The sequence below is a fragment of the Littorina saxatilis genome, unplaced genomic scaffold (genome assembly GCF_037325665.1).
Source record: "Littorina saxatilis isolate snail1 unplaced genomic scaffold, US_GU_Lsax_2.0 scaffold_697, whole genome shotgun sequence".
Lineage (NCBI taxonomy): Eukaryota > Metazoa > Mollusca > Gastropoda > Littorinimorpha > Littorinidae > Littorina > Littorina saxatilis.
The window spans coordinates 1-25,000 of record NW_027127749.1 but is presented as its reverse complement, the minus strand read 5'-3'; the positions used below and the strand labels follow the sequence as shown (position 1 = coordinate 25,000).

Genomic DNA, 25,000 nt, shown 5'->3' with positions numbered 1-25,000 from the left:
CGCACTCTCACATACATATCCTAAACCATACACACTCGCACCCTCTCATACATATCCTAAACCATACACATTCGCACCCTCACACACATATCCTAAACCATACACACTCGCACCCTCACACACATATCCTAAACCATACACACTCGCACCCTCACACACATATCCTAAACCATACACACTCGCACCCTCACACACATATCCTAAACTATACACACTCGCACTATCACATACATATCCTAAACCATACACACTCGCGCTCGCACCCTCACATACATATCCACATACCACTCATGTGTCCATTATTAATTATAAATACATTAAAATTAAATTCATTGTTATGGTCAAGGAGGAACGTACCATACACACGTCCTCAATTCTGACATTGTTACCAACATTCTCAACTCTGCTACAGGGCCGGACTACCGGGGGGGTTATGGGGGTTGCGCAACCCCCCCCCCCCCCCCTAGCCTAAACATGTACCTTACTTATTTAATTTTTTTTTATTATTGCTTATTTTATGTTGTTTCATGCAAGGAGCGACCATTTTTCTATCTCAGAATATGACCTACCCGTCAGCTTCAGGGGGCTTCGCCCCCTGACCCCCACAACGAGGGGGGGGTGGGTTCTAGGGTTTCCGGACCCCCCCCAGCCAAAAAATAAAAATATTGAATGAGGTATGCATTTCTTTATTTTACATTGAGTTTCAATTTTTGGGGTATTAATCAGTGACAAAATCTGCTGCCTGAAACTGGTAATGATCATCCTCAGAATGCACCAGATTGCACCATTTTGCATCCTTTTTTTCAAAATTTTCCGGGGGGGCATGCCCCCGGACCCCCCTAGCAAGCTAGGCGCTTCGCGCCGTCGGCTCGGCGCTTCGCACCTTCACACCCATATCTTCACAATATACTTTTGAAAAAAACCAGTCATAAAATAAACTGATCCGCCCTTGCCGCCAGGGGGGACATCCCCCTGGGCCACCACTGGCAACCCCCCCCCCTCCTCTTCGCCTAGTCCGGCCCTGTGCTATCCTTGTCACTCTGAGCTCTGGTCAGGCCTAAGATGTAGATCATGTACATCAAAGATGAAGTAATTCGGTGCACAAATAAAGAAGGTATTAGCATTTTTGAGGGTGGCATTTCTTTGGTGTCACCCGGTACACAAATATGAAGTAGTAATTCGCATAACAGATGTAGAATCTATTAGATTGTTTTTGTGTGGCATTGCATGAGGGGGGGGGGGGGGTGTCCCCCAGTACATGCATTTCGTTCGCTTGGCCTGCACTACGGCTTTTGTGGAGCGTTACTCCACGATCATCCCCGACAGTCTTCAAATGGAGTCTGTCAAAGTTAATGTATTCTAATCTGCTGAGGAACTTGTTCCTGCTTTCGTGCGATTGCAACAAGGCCGAAATGATTCCGTTCTGTTGACACACTTGTTTCAGTTCACTGACCTGTGAGGGTCACGTAAAACCAACACGTGCTACTGTGTCACCATCTCTCTGCTCCCGCTGAATGTTTTCACATATTTGTTTCTCCTTTTCGTGTGATTGATGGAAGGCAAAACATTTTTCCCATCCAATAGCAGTGTTTGGAATAGACTCACTTTTTCAAAAGAAATCCCACGTACATCTATTTACGTCATGTGATTGATATCACCTCTTCGCATCAACTATGGTCTCGCTGTTTTGCTAATGCTACAGTACCGGGCACTTACAAATTACTCTCACCACTATATAACAAAGACTGATTAAACGTGTATAAATGCGCCTCCTAAGCATGTGTTCAACATGTGATTGTTGGTGTTCATCAAGAATTGAACACCAATCACAGAATGTGCTTCGTTCTAAACCCAGCGTTTCTGAATTACAATACACCAGTTAACAGTTCCAGCGCTACATGGAAGAAAAAAGAAAACCCACGTGATACCTAAAGCGATTATGATTGGTCGAGATGTTTTCGACGAGCAACGTTTGCATCGTCTGCACGGCAAAGCATGGTGATAGAGAGGGCGAGTGTGCTCGTCGGTTCATTTCCATCAAAGTTGCAGAGTCAACTTCAAGTTCAATCCATTTCAGTGGCATATAAACTTGCCCAGTAACTGGTTGCAGTAATGTAGTTTATCGACTTTGGAAATGGGGGTCCCAATTTTGCAAATCACTGCAAAAGTGCACTTTCTTCAGCGAATCAGTCTATGCGTTCAAATCTCCGGAACTTACTCGCAAAAGTGATATGCACTAGCGCAAATTCCACGGAACTGGAAGTGGAAGTAGAAAGAATGCTCGAAAAACGATCTGCGTACGTACAATTCCAAAATGGCCGCGGAACTGTGAATCGGTGTATACTGGAAAATGGTTACAATGTGTTGACTCTGCATGAAGAGTCAGACCTGATCACATTTACTTTACTATTCACACTTATTTAACCAGTTATTCTATTTAGATATTGATAATCGTTCATGTAATTCGTCGCTGGAGTGTCTAAATTACGGCGAATCGAAAGTGCCTTAGGATTACTCCCCTTTAAGATGAACATGTGCACTAACTGTTGCTAAAGGATTACTCCCCTTTAAGATGAACATGTGCACTAACTGTTGCTACAGGATTACTCCCCTTTAAGATGAACATGTGCACTAACTGTTGCTACAGGATTACTTCCCTTTAAGATGAACATGTGCACTAACTGTTGCTAAAGGATTACTCCCCTTTAAGATGAACATGTGCACTAACTGTTGCTAAAGGATTACTCCCCTTTAAGATGAACATGTGCACTAACTGTTGCTAAAGGATTACTCCCCTTTAAGATGAACATGTGCACTAACTGTCGCTAAAGGATTACTCCCCTTTAAGATGAACATGTGCACTAACTGTTGCTACAGGATTACTCCCCTTTAAGATGAACATGTGCACTAACTGTTGCTACAGGATTACTCCCCTTTAAGATGAACATGTGCACTAACTGTTGCCAAAGGATTACTCCCCTTTAATATGAACATGTGCACTAACTGTTGCTACAGGATTACTTCCCTTTAAGATGAACATGTGCACTAACTGTTGCTACAGGATTACTCCCCTTTAAGATGAACATGTGCACTAACTGTTGCTGAAGGATTACTCCCCTTTAAGATGAACATGTGCACTAACTGTTGCTACAGGATTACTTCCCTTTAAGATGAACATGTGCACTAACTGTTGCTGAAGGATTACTCCCCTTTAAGATGAACATGTGCACTAACTGTTGCTAAAGGATTACTCCCCTTTAAGATGAACATGTGCACTAACTGTTGCTAAAGGATCGCCACGGGCAACACTACTCTTCTAATTGCAACATGATGTTGATGTTTTAGGTGAGACAGGGCGAGCACAATGGCGAGTCAGCAGGGAGGCAGCGGATCCATTGCAAAGAAACCACGTCTGGTAGGCCGCTGTCACCGTGTTGTGATGTGTATCATTCTGTGTTCTTAGCTGTGGTGTGTTGTCCATCGTTTTAAAAGTTTTATGTTGTCAGCCGTGGTGTCCATCGTGTTGCATGTTGTCCATTGTGTTGTGTTGTCCATCGTGTTGTGTTGTCCATTGTGTTGTATTGTGTTGTCCATTGTGTTGTGTTGTTTATTGTATTGTGTTGTCCATCGTGTTGTGTTGTCCATCGTGCCGTGTTGTCCATTGTGTTGTGTTGTCCATCGTGCTGTGTTGTCCATTGTGTTGTGTTGTTTATTGCATTGTGTTGTCCATTGTGTTGTGTTGTCCATCGTGCTGTGTTGTCCATTGTGTTGTATTGTGTTGTCCATTGTGTTGTATTGTGTTGTCCATTGTGTTGTGTTGTCCATTGTGTTGTGTTGTCCATCGTGTTGTGTTGTCCATCGTGTTGTGTTGTCCATCGTGATGTGTTGTCCATCGTGCTGTGATGTCCATGTTGTTATGTTGTTCACCTTGTTGTGTTGTCCTTTGTGTTGTGTTGTCCATCGTGTTGTGTTGTCCATTGTGTTGTATTGTGTTGTCCATTGTGTTGTATTGTGTTGTCCATTGTGTTGTGTTGTCCATCGTGTTGTGTTGTCCATTGTGTTGTGTTGTCCATCGTGTTGTGTTGTCCATCGTGTTGTGTTGTCCATCGTGTTGTGTTGTCCATTGTGTTGTGTTGTCCATCGTGTTGTGTTGTCCATTGTGTTGTATTGTGTTGTCCATTGTGTTGTGTTGTTTATTGTATTGTGTTGTCCATTGTGTTGTGTTGTCCATTGTGTTGAGTTGTCCATCGTGTTGTGTTGTCCATCGTGCTGTGTTGTCCATTGTGTTGTGTTGTCCATTGTGTTGTGTTGTCCATCGTGCTGTGGTGTCCATCGTGCTGTGTTGTCCATTGTGTTGTGTTGTCCATTGTATTGTGTTGTCCATTATGTTGTGTTGTCCATTGTGTTGTATTGTGTTGTCCATCGTGTTGTGTTGTCCATCGTGTTGTGTTGTCCATTATGTTGTGTTGTCCATTGTATTGTGTTGTCCATTATGTTGTGTTGTCCATTGTGTTGTATTGTGTTGTCCATCTTGTTGTGTTGTCCATTGTGTTGTGTTGTCCATCGTGTTGTGTTGTCCATCGTGTTATGTGGTCCATTGTGTTGTGTTGTCCATTGTGTTGTGTTGTTCATTGTATTGTGTTGTCCATCGTGTTGTGTTGTCCATCGTGTTGTGTGGTTCATTGTATTGTGTTGTCCATTGTGTTGTGTTGTTTATTGTATTGTGTTGTCCATCGTGTTGTGTTGTCCACCGTGTTGTGTGGTCCATTGTGTTGTGTTGTGTTGTCCACCGTGTTGTGTGGTCCATTGTGTTGTGTGGTCCATTGTGTTGTGTTGTGTTGTCCATCATGTTGTGTGGTCCATTGTGTTGTGTTGTTTATTGTATTGTGTTGTCCATCGTGTTGTGTGGTCCATTGTGTTGTGTTGTCCATTGTGTTGTGTTGTCCATTGTGTTGTGTTGTTTATTGTATTGTGTTGTCCATCGTGTTGTGTGGTCCATTGTGTTGCGTGGTCCATTGTGTTGTGTGGTCCATTGTGTTGTGTTGTCCATCGTGTTGTGTTGTTCATTGTGTTGTGTTATCCATTGTGTTGTGTTATCCATTGTGTTGTGTTATCCATTGTGTTGTGTTATCCATTGTGTTGTGTTATCCATTGTGTTGTGTTGTCCATCGTGTTGTGTTGTCCATCGTGTTGTGTTGTCCATCGTGTTGTGTGGTCCATTGTGTTGTGTTGTCCATTGTGTTGTGTGGTCCATTGTGTTGTGTGGTCCATTGTGTTGTGTTGTCCATTGTGTTGTGTTGTCCATCGTGTTGTGTTGTCCATCGTGTTGTGTTGTCCATTGTGTTGTGTGGTCCATTGTGTTGTGTGGTCCATCGTGTTGTGTTGTCCATTGTGTTGTGTGGTCCATTGTGTTGTGTGGTCCATTGTGTTGTGTTGTCCATTGTGTTGTGTTGTCCATCGTGCTGTGTTGACCATCATGTTGTGTTGACCATCGTGCTGTGTTGTCCATCGTGTTGTGTTGTCCATTGTGTTGTATTGTCCATTGTGTTGTGTTGTCCATTGTGTTGTGTTGTCCATTGTGTTGTGTTGTCCATTGTGTTGTGTGGTCCATTGTGTTGTGTTGTCCATTGTGTTGTGTTGTCCATCGTGTTGTGTTGTTCATTGTGTTGTGTTGTGTGGTCCATCGTGTTGTCCATTGTGTTGTGTGGTCCATCGTGTTGTGTGGTCCATTGTGTTGTGTGGTCCATTGTGTTGTATTGTGTTGTCCATCGTGTTGTGTGGTCCATTGTGTTGTATTGTGTTGTCCATCGTGTTGTGTGGTCCATTGTGTTGTATTGTGTTGTCCATTGTGTTGTGTGGTCCATTGTGTTGTGTGGTCCATCGTGTTGTGTGGTCCATCATGTTGTGTTGTCCATTGTGTTGTGTGGTCCATCGTGTTGTGTTGTCCATCGTGTTGTGTGGTCCATTGTGTTGTGTTGTGTTGTTCATTGTATTGTGTTGTCCATTGTGTTGTGTTGTCCATCGTGTTGTGTGGTCCATTGTGTTGTGTGGTCCATTGTGTTGTGTTGTCCATCGTGTTGTGTTGTCCTTTGTGTTGTCCATTGTGTTGTGTTGTTCATTGTATTGTGTTGTCCATCGTGTTGTGTGGTCCATCGTGTTGTACGTGTTGTCCATCGTGTTGTGTTGTCCATCGTGTTGTGTTGTCCATCGTATTGTGTTGTCCATCGTGTTGTACGTGTTGTACATCGTGTTGTGTTGACCATCGTGTTGTGTTGTCCATCGTATTGTGTTGTCCATCGTGTTGTGTTGTCCATCGTGTTGTGTTGTCCATCGTGTTGTATTGTCCATCGTGTTGTACGTGTTGTCCATCGTGTTGTGTTGTCCATCGTGTTGTACGTGTTGTCCATCGTGTTGTGTTGTCCATCGTGTTGTGTTGTCCATCGTGTTGTGTTGTCCATCGTGTTGTGTTGTCCATCGTGTTGTACGTGTTGTCCATCGTGTTGTGTTTTAACACGTACATTCTCACAACAAAAGAGGTCACTCACATCGAACCTTTCAGGCGTGCTGCCAGTGCAGCAGGGAATCACGGTGCATCAGGCAAGGGGAGTGTGACTGCCGTGCGAACTGCACCCCCTGTACCAACTGTGCTGCTCAGGGCTGTACTAATTGCTCCGTTGATTTGGTAGGTCTTAGATAGCGGAGTACTCTCTCTCTCTCTCTCTCTCTCTCTCTCTCTCTCTCTCTCTCTCTCTCTCTCTCTCTCTCTCTCTCTCTCTCTCTCTCTCTCTCTCTCTCTCTCTCTCTCTCTCTCTCTTAAGATTTGGCGAAAGACGTTTTGCAAGACATGCGGTTTTTAGAACCGTCTACAATGTTATCGTGATTGCCACAGGTTGTAGGCACATTAAACAACAAACAATAACCAGCCAACCAACCCATCTCTGTCTGTCTATCTCTGTCTGTTTATCTCTGTCTGTCTATCTCTGTCTGTCTATCTATGTCTGTCTATCTCTGTCTGTCTATCTCTGTCTGTCTATCTCTGTCTGTCTGTCTCTGTCTGTCTATCTCTGTCTGTCTATCTCTGTCTATCTCTGTCTGTCTATCTCTGTCTGTCTATCTCTGTCTGTCTATCTGTCTCTCCTTCCAACCCCCCCTCCCCCTCAGCCCCCACACGGCCGATCTAATCTGTGAAGTTGTTGGGGGTCATATACATGCATTGTCCGTTTCAGTGTCGATAAATGCACATTTCATTTTTTTCTCTCTGGGGTAGACTGTGAACATTCCTCATTTATGACGATCGCAACAGCCAAGTTGGTGGTTGAGTGTTTGGAACCCCGCCACCTACTTGATACCAGAAGAGATGTCCCGATTTCCCAGGTCACTTTATTTGCATACCTGCTTGCCCCCCCCCCTCCCCCATTGTGTGGTACAAAACCAGGTAAAAATGGTAAAGATCCTGAAATCCATGTCAGTGAATTATAGAAACATGAAAATACCAAGCATGCATCCCACGACACAGAGTAGAGTATAAGTATATGGCCGACGGAACATACGGCCAAGCACATACAATCCTCTTTGTGTAAAACCATGAGTGTACATGGGCGTTTTGGCCCACAAACGCACAGGAAAATAAAATAATGTTTGAACATTTTTTCTGAGTACCATGTGAGGAAACACGTTCACATACTATTGCATGACAATAAGGTGAGTCACACTATCTAAAACAACGCTATGACAGAAGTGACGATCATATCATGCAAACCACACATATAAACATCGCTATGACAGAAGTGACGGTCATATCATGCACACAACTCATAATTATGGGTTCCAGGGGTTCCGGAACCCCACCCCTGGAAAAAGCATGTACCTTGCTTTGACTTTTACTAGTTTTAGCACCAAAACAATGCTGCTCTTAACCCTCAAAACAAGGCCCAGAATGCACCAGATTGCACAGATTTTAACTGTTTTTCCAAAAATTTTCGGGGAAGCATGCCCCAGGACACCTCTAGTTCGCGCGCCTGCTTTGCAGGCGCGCGCTTGTGGCTTCGCCACTTCGCTGATTTGCCCCCCTAAAAAAGGAGGACCCCCCCCCCCCCTTACAACTCATTTGGTCCGGCCCTGCTATGAACAGCGCTATGACAGAAGTGACGGTAATATGCAAGCCACACATATAAACATCGCTATGACAGAAGTGACGGTCATGTCATGCACACAACTCATAATTATGAACAGCGCTATGACAGAAGTGACGGTAATATGCAAACCACACATATAAACATCGCTGTGACAGAAGTGACGGTAATATCATGCATAATACATATTTGAACAGTGCTATGACAGAAGTGACGGTTATATCATGATCATTACATATATGAACAGTGCTATGACAGAAGTGACGGCTATATCATGCACATCACACAGGGACCGGCTGTGGAATGTGCTCCGCCGTGCAGTACCTCTGGGTCACCGGGGAACCAGGCTGTCTCTCCTGCCCCGCCCTTGATGGCAAGATCACAGGAATCAGAGGACCAAGTGTTAAGGTTGTCAGACCATGAGGTAAATTCATCTCAGAAAAAAACACCCACCGAAACCTCATATTTTAAGACTTGAAGTTATGTTTAAAATGAATAAGGTGCATTATCATTAGTTTTACTCTTTTTGTGTTGTTGTTGTTGTTGTTGTTGTTGTTGTTGTTGTTGTTGTTGTTGTTGTTGTTGTTGTTGTTGTTTTCCTTGTTTTTGTTTTTCTTTTCATAGAACAACTTTTTTTAAACAATTATCTGCTGTGTTCTAGGCAAATATTGTGTGAACCACCAACCAGACATAAGTCCCTATTTGGTGTCCGTATTTTCACCGTCTTCATAGTTGACGTAGGTTGTGAATGGTACTAGAAGTGAGCAGACAGTACAGCATCATGTCTTTGATTCCAGAGAGAGTTTCTCAACGCCTGGTTCCCTCACCTTGAGAGCGAATCATACATAATCCCCCCGGCTCACATGGACACGGTGCACGAGGTATCGGTATATGTCCCAGAAGGTGAGCGAATCCAGGTACTGAAAACACAGCAACAAATAGACAGAGATGAGAGTAGAGAGGTCAGGGACACTGTCCGCATAGACAGAGTGCTGAAAAATGTCCACCACTGCATGAATCAAATAAAGGACAAAGCCGCAAGGGAAAAAGAAATTATGGTAATTCTGACCCAAGCTAAATTTAGTGTATATGGTGCTGAAACCCAAAGCATCTATACTGGTGCAGCCGCCAGGAACACGAACAGCGTCAAAGCAGAGCCGTTGAACCTGAAGGAGGACTTTGTTGACCTGCTCGTCATACATCGCGAGCGTGGGATAATGATGGCGGCAATCATACCTCAGACAGAAGACGACCCCCTTGCAGTTCAAGAAGAACTAAAGAAGGCCGCTGCCTACCTGAAGCAAGCCAGAGATGTTGTGAGGCGCTCTGTCCTGGGTGACCTGGTAACACAGCCAGCCCTCCACCAGGCCATTGTCCTGCCCGACACAACGAGACGCTGTCTGGAGGAGGTGCTGCTAAACATGAGCGATGTAAGTTAACTCTTGACCTACACTCGCTCACACACGCAAAAACAGACGAACGCAGGAGAGAAGTAGAGAGAGAGAGAGAGAGAGAGAGAGAGAGAGAGAGAGAGAGAGAGAGAGAGAGAGAGAGAGAGAGAGAGAGAGAGAGAGAGAGAGAGAGAGAGAGAGAGAGAGAGAGAGAGAGAGAGAGAGAGAGAGAGATTTGTTCACCAACGTAAAGTAAGGGCCAGTTCATAGCGCTAGGCTTTTTGTCCACACACTGTATGCAGTGTCCGTCCGTATGTCCGAACAAAAAACTTAACGTTAAGATTATCTGGGATGATTTTGAAGCTAGACCTTTAAACATTTGCAGACTTCTGGTATTTAATAATCTTCCGATTTGACCCCGATTTGATTGACCTTCGTCAAATGTTGGGGTCACAGCGGGGTCATGCTCATCAACTTTTTAAGTTTAGTTTCTTTCAGATATTTGGGTAACAAAGCCTCCATATTTCACACAATTGTAGGTGTTATTAATCAGCAGACATGACCAAAATGTAGCTTGTTTCGAAAATGTTCACAGTAATAGCATGGACATGTTTGCTGGACAAGATGATCACCACTGAACATATCTGGAATATTACAGGTCACACTTTTGATCAACTTTTGTTCGATTATTCTGATGCCAACGTTCTCTTGAACATTGAATTTATGAAGCTGAAAGAGGATTTTTTTAATTTCTTTTTGTTAGGGTTAAGTCTTAAAATGTGGGTTAACTTACAGAGGTTATGAACAAAAACAAAACAAAGGGTCTTATTGGGGGAGGTCAGGCATAAAAGGGGGTGGTTGTATAAGAAGGGAGGGACTCTTGTGGGAGTGGTGGTGGCGGGAGTCTTCCATGGGGGAGGGGGGATCCTAAAAGAGGGAGGGGTGGGGGTTACATTGTTGTGGGACAAGACGAAGGCGAGTCGAATTTCATTTGCTTTTTATTTTTTACTGTCCAGAGCTCTAAGAACAGTGACCTTGAATAGTAGACGTCATTTTTTTGTCGCGAAAACGACGTCACTTGTACTTTACGTAGCCTAATGCGCGTCACCACAAACGGGAAACTCTTTTCCGAAAAGATGGTTTGCTTTTGTCCAGAAAGTTGTCTTTTAGGCTGGTAAACACTAAAGCAGGAATGAAGAGATTTCCAACTCAGGTAGGCCTAATGTTACACTGTCTTTGTGTGCATCGTGTATTAAACCATCCCTTGTGCCATTTCCCGCATTCTTTACAGTCCGTGTGTGTTGATCTCAGTTACAGGAGTTGCAGGAAGGCCTCAGCGTCGAGTCAAGTCGGAATGTCAGCCAGATATGTCTTTGTGAGGACGATATGGCTGACCAGACAAGGCTCGACGCGTGGTGGAGGGCAAGCTTTGAACGGAATGAGGGCGGGGACCCTGCCATGGATACAGCTACATACACACAGTTGGTTGCCAGGTACGTTGCATAGCTGTATCATATCGGTGAAGCGCACGCACGCATGTTTGTTATTACTTGACCTAACGTCATCTATCTTTCTTTCTCCCCCCCCCCCCCCCCCGACCCCCTGTCTCTCTGTCTGTCCGTCTCTCTCTGTCTGTCCATCTCTCTCTCTCTCTCTCTCTCTCTCTCTCTCTCTCTCTCTCTCTCTCTCTCTCTCTCTCTCTCTCTCTCTCTCTCTCTCTCTCTCTCTCTCTTGTTTCTCGTTACGAATTCTCTGTTTTGATCTCTCCCTGTCTATCCCTGTTTGTGTTTTTGTGTGGATGTTTTTTTGTTCGTGGTCTTTGTGGTGATTGTTTGACTTGCTTTGATTTGTTTATTGCTTTGATTGATATGCATGCATGCATGTGTGTGTGTGTGTGTGTGTGTGTGTGTGTGTAACGGTGTGTGTGTGTGTGTGTGTGTGTGTGATATACCTAATAATGTGTGAATGTGTATGATGACGCAGATTCTCCATACCACTGACAACGGTTGAGCTATTCCTCAGCAGAGAGCCTAGACTACAGCTGTGGACCCAGGGCCATCTTGTTCACGCTGTTGGAATGGAGCATGGTCGACCCATGTCTTGCATAGCTCTGTTCCCGCAGCAGTTTCAAGTCTTGGAGGAGCCGCCAGACGACGACGACGTCGACGTGAGGATCCTCTGGGGCCCGACGGGCACTTCAAAAAGCGTAGTCTTGATATTGAAGGGACATTTTCTGCTGAGGAAGGGCTGCGGCACCGTCTTCGTTCTTCAGACGAGTGATGATGGCGCTGCTGCTGCTTACCTTGTGGGTCATCAGGTGAGAGAGACTGCCGGACAGGGAGCCGGCAGCGTGCAGCTCGTCAACATGGCGGAGGTATTGGAGGAAGACGACGAAGGACAGTATCACTGGACAGAGGAAGGCAAGAAGAAAGTGCAGGCCTGGGTGGAGGAGCTGTGTCAACACGCACAGACACACGGACGCGTGCACATCCTGGCCGATGAGGCTGAGTGGTAAGAATGACACTGAATCTAACACTGCCTCCTGTCACTCTTGTGTTGGCCGGTGTGGTCGTGTTTGTTGGAAGGAAGTCTGATAATTCACAAATGTTATTATATTCACACCTGTTCTACAACAAGGTCATTCCTGGGCTTTTGGTGGAGACAATCGGAAGATTTATGTAGAAGTAGGCCTAATGGCTCTTTATTTTCAAGTTTGAATAATAGACCATGGCATGTTTATTCGATGTAGAATGTGAATTCAGCAACTGTCACTGCGGTGTGTACTGATCAGTGATGTTATAAATCTGTCCGATCAGGCGCCACCCTTTCTTTGTCTGCCATTGGAAAAACTTGGTCAAGGTAACGAAGAGTGGAGCGAAATAACGTCATTCTGTTTATGTCATTATTAATCATTACGTCATTTCATTTCAGGTTCACTGTGATTCTTATCCTGAACAGCAATCTTTGTGACTTCCTTTTTGCCAGGCGTTTTTGTTTTGTTTTATCAGTTTCGTAATTCCAGGTGTAATCACCACTGACACACCTGTCCGTTCTGTTGCTGTGACGTCATCACGAAGATCTACACTGCGTTAAAACAACTGAGTTTTGTGAGAACTATAACACACCTGTCTGTTCTGTTTATAAACACTGACACACCTGTCTGTTCTGTTACAGTGACGTCATCGCAGAGATCTACCGGGCGTTAAAACAACGACACGTCCGGTTCACCTTGTGGGCAGCAGGTGTTAAGCTAGATGTACCTGCCGACATGAAGCATTACGTCCGCAAACTGACACAGCCCCTGAGAAGCCCACCTGCTGTGGTGAGAGAGGTGGAGCAGGCTGACGATATGAAGAGAGGAACGGTCCCGGCCTACACCAGGCCGCCAGTGTCCGCACCGTGCGACGGCCCACCTGTCCTGACGGTTGGTCACTATGATGATGACTACAGTGACAGACAGGGACATGAGGGTGACGAGACATGGCGGTGTGCACGGTGCGGGGAGCTGGTGGCAGACATGCTGCGAGATCTTCGTGTCGGTCAGTACACCTCTGTCTGTCTGTCTGTCTGTCTGTCTGTCTGTCTGTCTGTCTGTCTGTCTGTCCGTCTGTCTGTCTCTGTTTGTATGTCTGTCTGTCTGTCTGTCTGTCTGTCTGTCTGTCTGTCTGTCTGTCTATCTGCCTGTATCTGTCACTCTGTTTGTCTCTCTGTCTCTCTGTCTCTCTGTCTCTCTCTCTCTCTCTCGCTCTCTCTCTCTCGCAATGCAGTAAGTGTCAGTCAGGTTGGTGTACAACATTTCGATGACGTCATTAAACTTACAAGAAACATTGATATTTACGTCATTTACTTTGACGTCGTTACATAATATTGTCACAAGTTTGCCAAGGTGAGGTGTTGAACCCTAAATAATATAAAATTGTTTTTCCTATTTTCAGGTGGTTGTGGTGCTGCTGATGTAGTTGTAGTCTCTGTTCACGTGTTGCTGCAGCCGGTGTTGGTGCGAAAGTTAGACATGGGTCGTCGTTGTTGTTTGTGTCGTGGTTGTTGTTGATGGTGATGGTGGTGTCGTCGTCGTCGTTGCTGTTGTTGTTGTTGGTGTTGTTGTTGTAGTTGTTGCAGTCGGTGTGGATGTATATTACACAACGACGATGTGATGTTGACGGTGTGTGTGATGTTTCAGGTTGCGATGACAACGCTCCCCACGGGCAGGGCGGCCTCCCCAGTTAGCATGCTAACGTTAAATTAACGTTAAATTAACGTTAGCGGTAAACGTTAATTTAACGTTTACCGCTAACGTTAATTTAACGTTAATTTGCTCATGTGATAAAACGTTAAATTAACGTTAACATTTAACGTTAATCTAACGTTAATTTAACGTTAATCTAACCATAATATAACGTTAAAATTAACGTTAATTTAACGTTTTTGCAAACATAAAAATAACCAAAATAAAACCAAAATCAAACCATAATATAACGGTTAGATTAACGTTATTTTAACGTTTTTTAAACGTTTATTGCTAACGTAAAAATAACCAAAATAAAACCAAAAAGAAACGTTTTATTAACGTTTATTTAACGTTTTTTTAACGTTTTTTGCTAACATAAAAATAACCAAAATAAAACGTTTTATTAACGTTTATTTAACGTTTTTTTAACGTTTGCATGCAAACATAAAATTAACCAAAACAAAACCATAATCAAACGTTCTCATGCAAACGTTAAATTAACGTTCACATGCAAACGTTAAATTAACGTTCACATGCAAACGTTAAATTAACGTTCACATGCAAACGTTAAATTAACGTTAACATGCAAACGTTAAATTTACGTTCTCCTGAAAACATTAAAATAACATTTGCAAATACAAATTTGAATTAATGCACAGAAAATTCAAGATCACAAATTTTATTTAAAATTTAAATTGTTGAGGTCTTTACCAATTCAATAAGTGAATACTAATTTAATAACAGTAACACTTTTAAAATGTTGAACAATGCATACTAAATTCCTTCAATTGCTAAAACATGAAAATGTGAACTAAAAAAATATTACAACACATTTTTCAGTCTCAGTAAAATACCACAGCATAGTATTATCAATCGGGCAGACAAAAATTATGTGTGGACTTAATCTCATTGAAGTAACGCTACATTGACTAGTTTGAACTTGATAAAAAAAATCATCAGAAGGCGATAACAGGATCAGCAATTAAGAATTTCAATCACAATGCGTTGGTATGGGTTCATCAAGGTAAATACCATAGGGCTGTGCAAACTCATTATCGACAGCGATCACTGTTAATGACAAAATCAGAGATGAAAACAATACAAAGTATTTGCACAATCAATAATACAAGCAAGTCAGTAGCACAAAATATGAGAAACAAAGGGATGTAAGCGCTATTAATGCACGTGTGACAAGGATGTAAAGTCTCTTGTTCATTCCAAAGCGTGTTATTCTCACAGGTGCCAAGAAAATTGCTTCCACATAATCTCACTTACTCTTGTTGCACATGTCATATAGCAGAGCAATTACGTCCCTTTGTTTCTCAGATCTTAAAATAGCGCTCTGCTTCATTTCATTAAGATTCTTGCTATCACAAAAGATATTAACATATTTTGTGGAGTAGCTAGATGAAAAACAATCATCGATGAATAAAAATTAACAAGCAGCAAGACTGCATGTTTTCTGCACCACTTTGCCAAACGTGTGTGCACAGTGAATATTTGTTTATGAACCTTTGGTGTTAGTCCTGAATGATGGCACCCATGTAAATGAGGCTTGATGCCGGGCTGCTTTGCAAACACAGCATTCAGAAGCTGTGGGTCAGCAAAGGTGTTGAATCTTGTTAGTGAGATGGCGCGCAATGATGTCCTGTAGCACTAGCAGCTGCCTGCACTCGCTCTTTGACGCTGGTCAAACTTCTGGTCGTAGGTGAAGTCCACCTCACAGAATATGATGATGGTAATGGTGAGGGAGTTCAACTTCTGTTTGAACTATGTGGCCAGGCCAAGCTCCCTGACTTTGAAGTGGTCATAATCTTATGCAGGATACCAACCTGGGATAGAGAAGGAAAAATGGTTCTTAGTCAATGGCTGGGATTACAAACTAAATCACACACACACACACACACACACACACACACACACACACACACACACACACACACACTAACAAAAACATACACTTACAAACAAACATACACACACATTAGCAGTAACAAACACATACAATACATGTACTAAGAAACACACCCATGTATACACACATACACACAGACACACACACACACAGACACACAGGCGCGCATACACACACACACACAGGCGCAAGTCCACATATATGCAAAATCAAAAGTCTCAGCCCAATTTGTAACAAGAGAGAAAGAGAGAGAGAGAGTGTGTGTGTGTGTGTGTGTGTATGTTGCAAGCATTACACAACTGATATTGAAATTAAGCACCACAGGAAAAAAACAAGTCGCGTAAGGCGAAAATACATTTAGTCAAGTAGCTGTCGAACTCACAGAATGAAACTCAACGCAACGCAACGCAGCAAGACCGTATACTCGTAGCATCGTCAGTCCACCGCTCACGGCAAAGGCAGTGAAATTGACAAGAAGAGCGGTTTAGTAGTTGCGCTGAGGAGGATAGCACGCTTTTCTTTACCTCTCTTCGTTTTAACTTTCTGAGCGTGTTTTTAATCGAAACATATCATATCTATATGTTTTTGGAATCAGGAACCGACAAGGAATAAGATGAAAGTGTTTTTAAATTGATTTCGAAAATTTAATTTTCATATTAATTGTTATATATATTTAATTTTCAGAGCTTGTTTTTAATCCAAATATAACATATTTATATGTTTTTGGAATCAGCAAATGTTGGAGAATAAGATTAACGTAAATTTGGATCGTTTTATAAAAAAATTTCTTTTTTTACAATTTTCAGATTTTTAATGACCAAAGTCATTAATTAATTTTTAAGCCACCAAGCTGAAATGCAATACCGAAGTCCGGGCTTCGTCGAACATTACTTGACAAAAATTTCAACCAATTTGGTTGAAAAATGAGGGCGTGACAGTGCCGCCTCAACTTTCACGAAAAGCCGGATATGACGTCATCAAAGACATTTATCAAAAAAATGAAAAAAACGTATGGGGATATCATTCCCAGGAACTCTCATGTCAAATTTCATAAAGATCGGTCCAGTAGTTTAGTCTGAATCGCTCTACACACACACACACACAGACAGACACACACACACGCACATACACCACGACCCTCGTCTCGATTCCCCCCTCTACGTTAAAACATTTAGTCAAAACTTGACTAAATGTAAAAAAGACGACACTGAGTTAAACAATTCACTTACTGGTCAACAGTGTGAACTTTCAGCACAGACAATGGAAACTTCGATGTTTTTCCCCCTTCTGATTGAATGACTTTGGTACAATCATCTGTCATCAATGAACTCATCATTCTTCCCACCAGTCCAGACACCTTCCCACCAATTGCAGACTTGTTTGTTATCTGAGCGAATAAAAGTCAATATAAATACATGTCATGTGCACAGGAATGAGAACAAGGATTCTCAGTTAGGCCAACAAAAAAAAAAATAGGTGTGGTTACGGTAACATAGCCAAAATAAAATAGGGTAGGAAGGTAGGCAATCACTTTTTTTTTTTAAACTTTTTTTTCTAACGTGTACAAATTAAACCTAGTTGACAGGGAAATAAGTGTGCGACTCGGGCGCTTTCGCTTTCATTGCGTTTTCTGCACTCGTTTATTTGGGTTTTTTTGGTTGTTTTTTGACAAATGTAATAAAAAGTTATAGGGTCGGCCCAAAAAAATAGGGTAGGTCAGGTTACCGTAACCACACCTATTTTTTTTTTAGGCCTTATCACAAAAACAAAAACAAACAAGCACAGAATGACAACATGTTTTCCTAAATGTTATTAAACTTAAACACAGAAAAGTTCATCATACCAGTCCATCACTGAAACAGAAACGGTTGATATATGAATTTATATGAGTGTGGGTGGGGGGGTGGGTGGGTTGTGGGTCTGTTGCAAGCAATAATTATACATGTACCAAATTGTACTCACTGCTTTCAAAGCTGATAATTGTAAACCTTGATGGGTTGTCCCCTTCCAACTGCATGCTTTGGTACAGCCATCCTTCAGACTGTGGCCCCCTCCCATTGCCACCTCTCTCTCTCCGATTGTAGACAGGATTTTTTTCATCTGAAAGAAATAATGTCCAATTAATAATAATACGAATTTGCACAAAGGACTGGAAACAGAATTGAAAGTAATTCTGATTTAACCAACAAATTTACAAAAGCACATTGATAGATTATTTTCTCTAATATGTTCCAACAGACAGTTGAGTAATTACAGGTCACCAGAAAGGTCCACCACTGAAACAGGTACAGTTCAAATTGGAGTTTGTGTGTGTATGTAATGTATACATGTGGAAAGGGGTGGCCGGTGGGATGGGGGATGCGTGTGTACATGTGTGTGTGTGTGTTTTGCAAGCATTACACAACTGATTATATAATAATTACACAACAAATTGTTCTGTCAGTTACATTGAAAACTCATTTAAAAAACCCACTTACTGTTTTCCAATGCAAACCTTCAGCTTGTTTAAGAATGGAAATTGGTTTTGCCTTTTCCCATCCAAATGCGATGAACGGCCATGCCATCAATCAGCTCACTTTTCTTTTGACCAGTTAAGGCACCTCCCCACCAAATGCAGACAGTTTTTTTGTGGTATAAATCTGAAAGAATAAAAGCTATTTATTTATATATGCACAACAGAATCATAAAAGGATTCTTAGTTAAAATCACCATTTCAGGCAACAACAACAATAAAGAAAAACAGCAAACACCTAAACACACACACGGTGACACACACACAGTGACACACACACACACACCTAAGAAACAAAGCAAACTTTTTAGTCTCATCATGCAGTCATGTATTCCAAGAGATAAAAAATACATCTGATCTAGTCTCAATAATTAGCAAATCTATCTTCCAAGTTCCATAGACAATACGAATACTCACTCAAAGTTTGTAAAAATCTTGAAACCAGTCCAGTTATGTCTTGCGCCTTCGGTCTTAGTATTGGACTGTCCAGTCTGGTTCGTTTCTGTTGGTGTATCATAGTGCTCTTGCAAAGTTCTGCCAGTGCCAGTTTCCAATCTTCCTCATCAGCACAACTTGCCGTTACGTCTTTCGATAACTAGAAACGAAAATTCTGAGTGACCTCCCTTGATCGCCAAGGGACATTACTCTCAGTCTCAAACTTTTCACTGTGGAACTGGAATCGAAATAAAAAAAGTTTCTGTAACAGTTTTTAACACGCTAGCAACTTCAAAGTCAGTGTGACTGCTGATACATGTATAAGATAACATGCTACACTTCAGCATATCAGGAATACACACTACAGATCTTGTGACGCTGAGGCGAATGGCAAATGGAACTTTCAGCACTGAAGAAATTCAGGTAATGTTGTGATTCATAGTTCACGATCCGTTGGCATTGTGATTGTTGATTTATTTTTCATACGAGTCACAAATATCAAAGCAATATCATGCATAACGATTGGAAAGGTGGATTTCTCTCTCTTTCTTTCCTGCCTTCTGTCTCTTTCTTTCTCTGTTTCAGTCTCTCTCTGTGTCTTTCTGTCTCTAGACTCTGTCTGTTACTCTCTCTCTCTCTCTCTCTCTCTCTCTCTCTCAATCTGAAAATTTCTCTCTCTCTCTCTCAATCTGATACTTTCCACACATGTGCACCCAGGGCACTTACTGTTCAATCTTACAGCTTCAGGTCAAATGCATTACTGTACAGTAAATAAGAGATCTCAGGAGAGGCATGGGGAGTAATTTTCGAAAATGATCTATTCAAAGGTTTGATTGACAACTGCTCTCTCCCTCCCCCCCTCCCCTCCCCCCCTCCCCCCCCCCATTCCCACTCTCTATCTCTCTGTCTTCATTAACAAGTAAAGATTTGAGTGTGTTTAGACTATTGTAATTAATGCAATTCACACATCAATGCTTTCATTGCAGGGTGGGAGGAATTACCATGAGGATGGAACAGAAAGCATTCACAGGGATGTAAACTACAAGGTACAACCCCGACATTCTGGCTGTTGAGGCCAAGTAAGTGTGTGTCACTGTGTGTGTCACTGTGTGTGTGTGTGTGTGTGTGTGTGTGTGTGTGTGTGTGTGTTTGCAGGTAAAATCCTTGTTTAACGCTAAGATGAATGTTCCAGCAGTCATATTATTATATAACAGAAAATCATATTTGAGAGAAGGCAGTGTTATTGTCAGGCCTCAGCATAGGGTCATTGATACATGTAATTCTTGGCTGGTCGGCCATCACATCATTTCGACATGTAGGAGGTCTTCTGACAGAACAATTTGTTGTAGCTGGGACATCTTTACCTATACATATTTTTAGTCAAGGTCCAACTGACATTCCATTGTCTGGGGAACATTTTTGGGAAGGTGTTCTGTGTGTGTGTAGGTGGGGTGGGGGTGGACGGGTGGGTAGGGCTGTTGTCCGTGCCAGGCAGCATTGACATAGAGCATTTCATTCAAACACAGAATGATGCTATCAAAGTTAGCAAATTCACAGAAGTAAATTCAACAATATTGGCATAATGCAAAGACAATTTAAACCTTATTTACCTTCAGTTCTATGTTCAGCAAAGAACACCAACAAAGAAGACATAATTATAGTGTTTACACTGAAGTTCTCAAATAACACTGAATTCTTTATGTTTTAAGATTGTTGCATTCTTTGTCTTTGCAGGTGTCATAGCATGTGGAGCAGATCTTCAAAGTCGCCTATTGCAGACATGTCATCGTCTGCACTGGTTGTATCGACAACTTTTTCCATGGCTACTGCTGCAGATTTAACAAATATATCGTCTGCTGCAAATTCAACAACTTCTGTGTCTGTTGCTGCTGCAAACTTAACAACTTCTGTGTCTGCTCCTGCTTAAAATTCAACAATTCTTGTTGACTGGTGCTGCTGCAAAGTGAATGACTTCTTTGTTTGCTGCTGCAGATTTAACAAGTATATCGTCTGCTGCAAATTCAACAACTTTTTTGTCTGCTGCTGCTCCTGCTGCAAACTTAACAACTTCTGTGTCTGCTCCTGCTTAAAATTCAACAATTCTTGTTGTCTGGAGCTGCTGCAAAGTGAATGACTTCTTTGTGTGCTGCTGCAGATTTAACAAATATATCGTCTGCTGTAAATTCAACAACTTCTTTGTCTGCTGCAGATACTACACATTCAACAACTTCTGTGTCTGCTCCTGCTTCAAATTCAACAATTCTTTTTATCTGCTGCTGCAAAGTGAGCGACTTCTTCCTCTGCTGGTGGTGTTGCAAATAACCTCATATTTCCTTGTCTCTTGTGGCATCATTTTGGATGTATAATATATATATCTGCAAAGAACTTTTTAAACCCAAAAGATGGAATAGAATTGGTAAATTTCTAGGTACAGAACCTAAAAGTGTGGTATATATATATATATCCAAACTCACTTCTAGAAACTTTAGAACTGATTCAACTTTTGACATTTTTATCATGGTTTTATTTTTTATTTTTTATATTGTGGAAATATCAAGGAATGATGAATAAATGTTTACAACATATTGTCAAAACATGTTTCTAATGGTTTTATTTATTTTTCTTGTTTTGTTTTATGTTAGCATGTACACTCTTTGGCTCAAAATATGAGACCTGGCCAGTACCATCCTTGCAATGAGACAGAGATGAAAAAAAAAAATCAACAGCCTGCATGCTCTCCGGATTAAGTAATACAACAAGATCATATAGCGTTAGCTGCAAAGTTAACCGTTCTCACCAAAAACCTTTTTCAAACTTTGATTTGACTTTACATGTTGGTGTTTGCTTGTCTTTTTTTAACATGGTTTTAGCTACATATATAACACTACAACAACAGCAGACAGAAAAGACTATGGGAAATGCATCTTCAAATAAGAAAAAAATTTAAAAAGCAAAATGAAAAATTAAATAAAATTATTTTCCTTATGATTCGTTTGATTATGTTTTTTGGGGGGTTCTTTTTAATGTTTGCACTCAACGTGAAAAATACGTTCAAACAGCCATTGTATTATACTTTTATTTTGGTCAAATTGATATTAGCGGTAAACGTTAAATTAACGTTAATTTAACGTTATATTATGGTTTTATTTTGGTTGAATTAACGTTAAATGTTAACGTTAATTTAACGTTTATCTTGATGAGCAAACTAACCTAAATCTAACGTTAATTTAAGGTTAGCCATAAAACATGAAATAAACGTTAGCCATAAAACATAAAACTAACGTTAATTTAACGTTACATTATGGTAATTTTTTTTATTATTTTTTTTTACAAATACATTTTTTTTTAAACGTTTGTTTTTGATATAATATGTCAATTTTATTTTTTTTACATTTTTATTTATTTTTTTTTACATTTTTATTTTTTTTTTGGTTGCTTGTTATTGTTAATGTCAATGTTACCACCACAACAATAACATTTTTTTGTTTTGTTTTGTTGTTGCTTTTGCTTTGATTTTGAACGGTTATGTGTCAACGTTTATTTAACGTTTTTTTAACGTTTCAGTGCAAACCGGTTTTTTTGTGTTTTCGGGCAAACGTTAAATTAACGTTTGAAATTGGTTTGATTTTGAACGGTTATGTGCTAACGTTAATTTAACGTTATTTTAACGTTTCAATGCAAACCGTTTTATATTGGTTTTCAGGCAAACGTTAAATTAACGTTTAAAAATGGTTTGATATTGAACGGTTATGTGTAAACGTTTATTTAACGTTATTTTAACGTTTCAATGCAAACCGTTTTATATTGGTTTTCAGGCAAACGTTAAATTAACGTTTAAAAATGGTTTGATATTGAACGGTTATGTGTAAACGTTTATTTAACGTTATTTTAACGTTTCAATGCAAACCGTTTTATATTGGTTTTCAGGCAAACGTTAAATTAACGTTTAAAAAAGGTTTGCCATGAAAACGGTTTGCTTGCTAACGTTAATTTAACGTTAATTTAACGTTTGCTTTAGAACCGTTTTTCTGCTAACGTTAATTTAACGTTAATTTAACGTTTAATGCTAACCGTAAACCAAAATCTAACCATGCAAACGTTAAATTAACGTTAAATTAACGTTAGCATGCTATCAGGGTCACCTACAGCGACGTCTTTGTGCTGGGTATCATGGACTGTGACACAGACACAACGGATGATGACTTCTTCTCACCAGCACCCTTCATCCGGGGCCTCGAGTCACGCGGCGTCCCCACCCGTAAGGTGGCTCATAACGACACAGCGGCCGTTAGACAACTGGCTGAAATGACATCGGGTCCCACACAGAGAGCGGCAGGTAGGGGTCGAGACGAGGCGGTGACGGTGGCCAATGAGAACACAGTATGGGGCTTGGAGAGACACGTCGTCGTCTACCTGGACCCTGGGTATCGTGGTGCTGATGATGCTGACCAGACCGGCCGCCTGAGATCCATGTCGCGGTCCACGGCCCAGGTGATCTGGGTGAAGGTTGTTAGGACATAGACAGCGACAGCGACACTGAGTGACACCCACATCTCGTCACCGCCACCACCACCACCTGTCTCAACTACACATCCCGCAACGTCCAACGATGTCTAACAACAACCACAACAACCACAACAACCACAACAACAACAACAACAACCGTTGAACTGAAATTCAGCATTTTATTGACTCCATTTACTGAAAATCAGCAATACCTGTCCTTACAACCTGCCGCTCTCTGACAACTACGACGACAACATCATCCTCTACCACGACATCCACCACCATCCGCCACCATCACCACCGACACCGACAACAACAACCCGAGTGACATTTTTATCGTTTTAAAATACGGAAAGAAAAATCTCTCAACACATCGCTTGTTGTTCACTGACAAGCGCATGATTTCATAATTAGCGTCATCAAGAAATGACGTCACGGACAGACAGTAAATGTTCTAGGGACAGTGGAATGCGTGGTCTATCTCCATGGAAACATCCATGAACATGCTAACAAGAGAGAGAGAGAGAGAGAGAGAGAGAGAGAGAGAGAGAGAGAGAGAGAGAGAGAGAGAGAGAGAACAAATACAGAGACAGAGAAGGACAGAGAGATGGACAGAGAGATGGACAGAGAGATGGACAGAGAGATGGACAGAGAGAGAGGGAAAGGGGGAGAGAGAGAGGAAATATCATTTTGATACCATACGTCTACCGCTGAGAACTGTTTTGGGATATTTTGCTAAAAAACAACAAATACTGTAATATCAATCCAGTGTCAAAACTCTTCCGGTTCCCATAGCAACACATAAAATATAGTCAGTGCAGTTTTGTTTGTGTGTGAAATAGTAATTCTCCAGAGCTGTGCACCATTCTGTGACATACATTTTCAGTCCTTTAAATGATTAATACATTCTACGTATGATGAATTTGAAATCTTGTTTTCTTCATTTTTGACAGTTCATCTGCGCGAGCATGTGTGGGTGCTTTGATGTGTGTGTGTGTGTGTGTGTGTGTGTGTGTGTGTGTGTGTGTGTGTGTGTGAGTATTGTACGCATCTCTCGTTTAAAAAAAAGAATTTTGTTGCTCTTCTTTCCTTTGCCTTCATTTCGCTCCATCCCTTTCTCGATTTTTCTCGCGTATTTTCTCTCTCTCTGTCTCTCTGTCTCTGTCTCTCTCTGTCTCTCTCTGTCTCTCTCTCTCAACTGCTAGAGGGAAAGGCTAGTTATATGAATGCTCCTTATTTGGACCACCTCAGTTCTAAAAAAAATAAGATGAACGCTCAAAAACATTTGCATTCGCTACAGTTATCCTCTTAAAAAAATGTGCGTCTGTCCAAACAGCCGTGGATGCACATGACACAACACCGTTAGTCTGGTACACCTTTGTTACACATTGGTGAGAGGGGAGTGTGGGGGGGTGGAGATGGGGTGGTAATTGAACTCTTAATGTGACGCTTAAAGCCGATTAATTTTGGGAAGAAACAAAAATTCGAAACAAAGAAATTGCTATATCCTACAGCTTAAACTGCATTCATTATCTCTATTGTTGATCCTGTGTTATGTTTAACGCGGGAACAAAGTATATCGGGAAAATGTCACAGTATATAGGTGTGGAACGCCTCTAATGATAGAAGAACAGAACAGAATATGACTTTTATAGTCATGCACACAATCATATGCATCCTGAGATCAATCTAAAACAACCATAATCAAAGGTTACATCTAAGCCCTGAGTGTTAAATAATGTGTGTGCGTGTGTTTGTGTGTACGCACGCACGCATACACTTACACAAACCACGCACACACACACACACACACATATACACACATACACGCACACACACACACACACACACACACACACACACACACACACACACACACAC

At 41.6% G+C, this 25,000-nt stretch overlaps 1 protein-coding gene and 2 long non-coding RNA genes across 3 annotated transcripts in view; 2 read left to right on the top strand and 1 right to left on the bottom strand.

Annotated features, from left to right (window-relative positions):
* LOC138956121 (uncharacterized) overlaps positions 1-13,750 on the top strand; it is a 43,232-nt gene extending 29,482 nt beyond the window's left edge. The window contains exons 5-10 of the mRNA XM_070327568.1: positions 8,422-8,556; positions 8,930-9,562; positions 10,835-11,016; positions 11,507-12,034; positions 12,698-13,062; positions 13,704-13,750. Of these exons, the coding sequence (XP_070183669.1) occupies positions 8,422-8,556; positions 8,930-9,562; positions 10,835-11,016; positions 11,507-12,034; positions 12,698-13,062; positions 13,704-13,750 (1,890 nt within the window). The remainder of the gene's footprint in view (positions 1-8,421; positions 8,557-8,929; positions 9,563-10,834; positions 11,017-11,506; positions 12,035-12,697; positions 13,063-13,703) is intronic.
* Positions 13,751-14,990: 1,240 nt separating this feature from the next.
* Positions 14,991-18,736, bottom strand: LOC138956118 (uncharacterized). Its single transcript, XR_011452509.1, has 5 exons — positions 18,596-18,736; positions 18,144-18,305; positions 17,629-17,766; positions 16,896-17,053; positions 14,991-15,583 (listed from the first exon to the last, which is right to left on the bottom strand). It is a non-coding gene; the product is annotated as an uncharacterized lncRNA (long non-coding RNA).
* Positions 18,737-18,896: 160 nt separating this feature from the next.
* On the top strand, positions 18,897-22,015 carry LOC138956119 (uncharacterized). The gene is made up of 3 exons (XR_011452510.1): positions 18,897-19,036; positions 19,600-19,692; positions 20,348-22,015. It is a non-coding gene; the product is annotated as an uncharacterized lncRNA (long non-coding RNA).
* Positions 22,016-25,000: the final 2,985 nt, after the last annotated feature.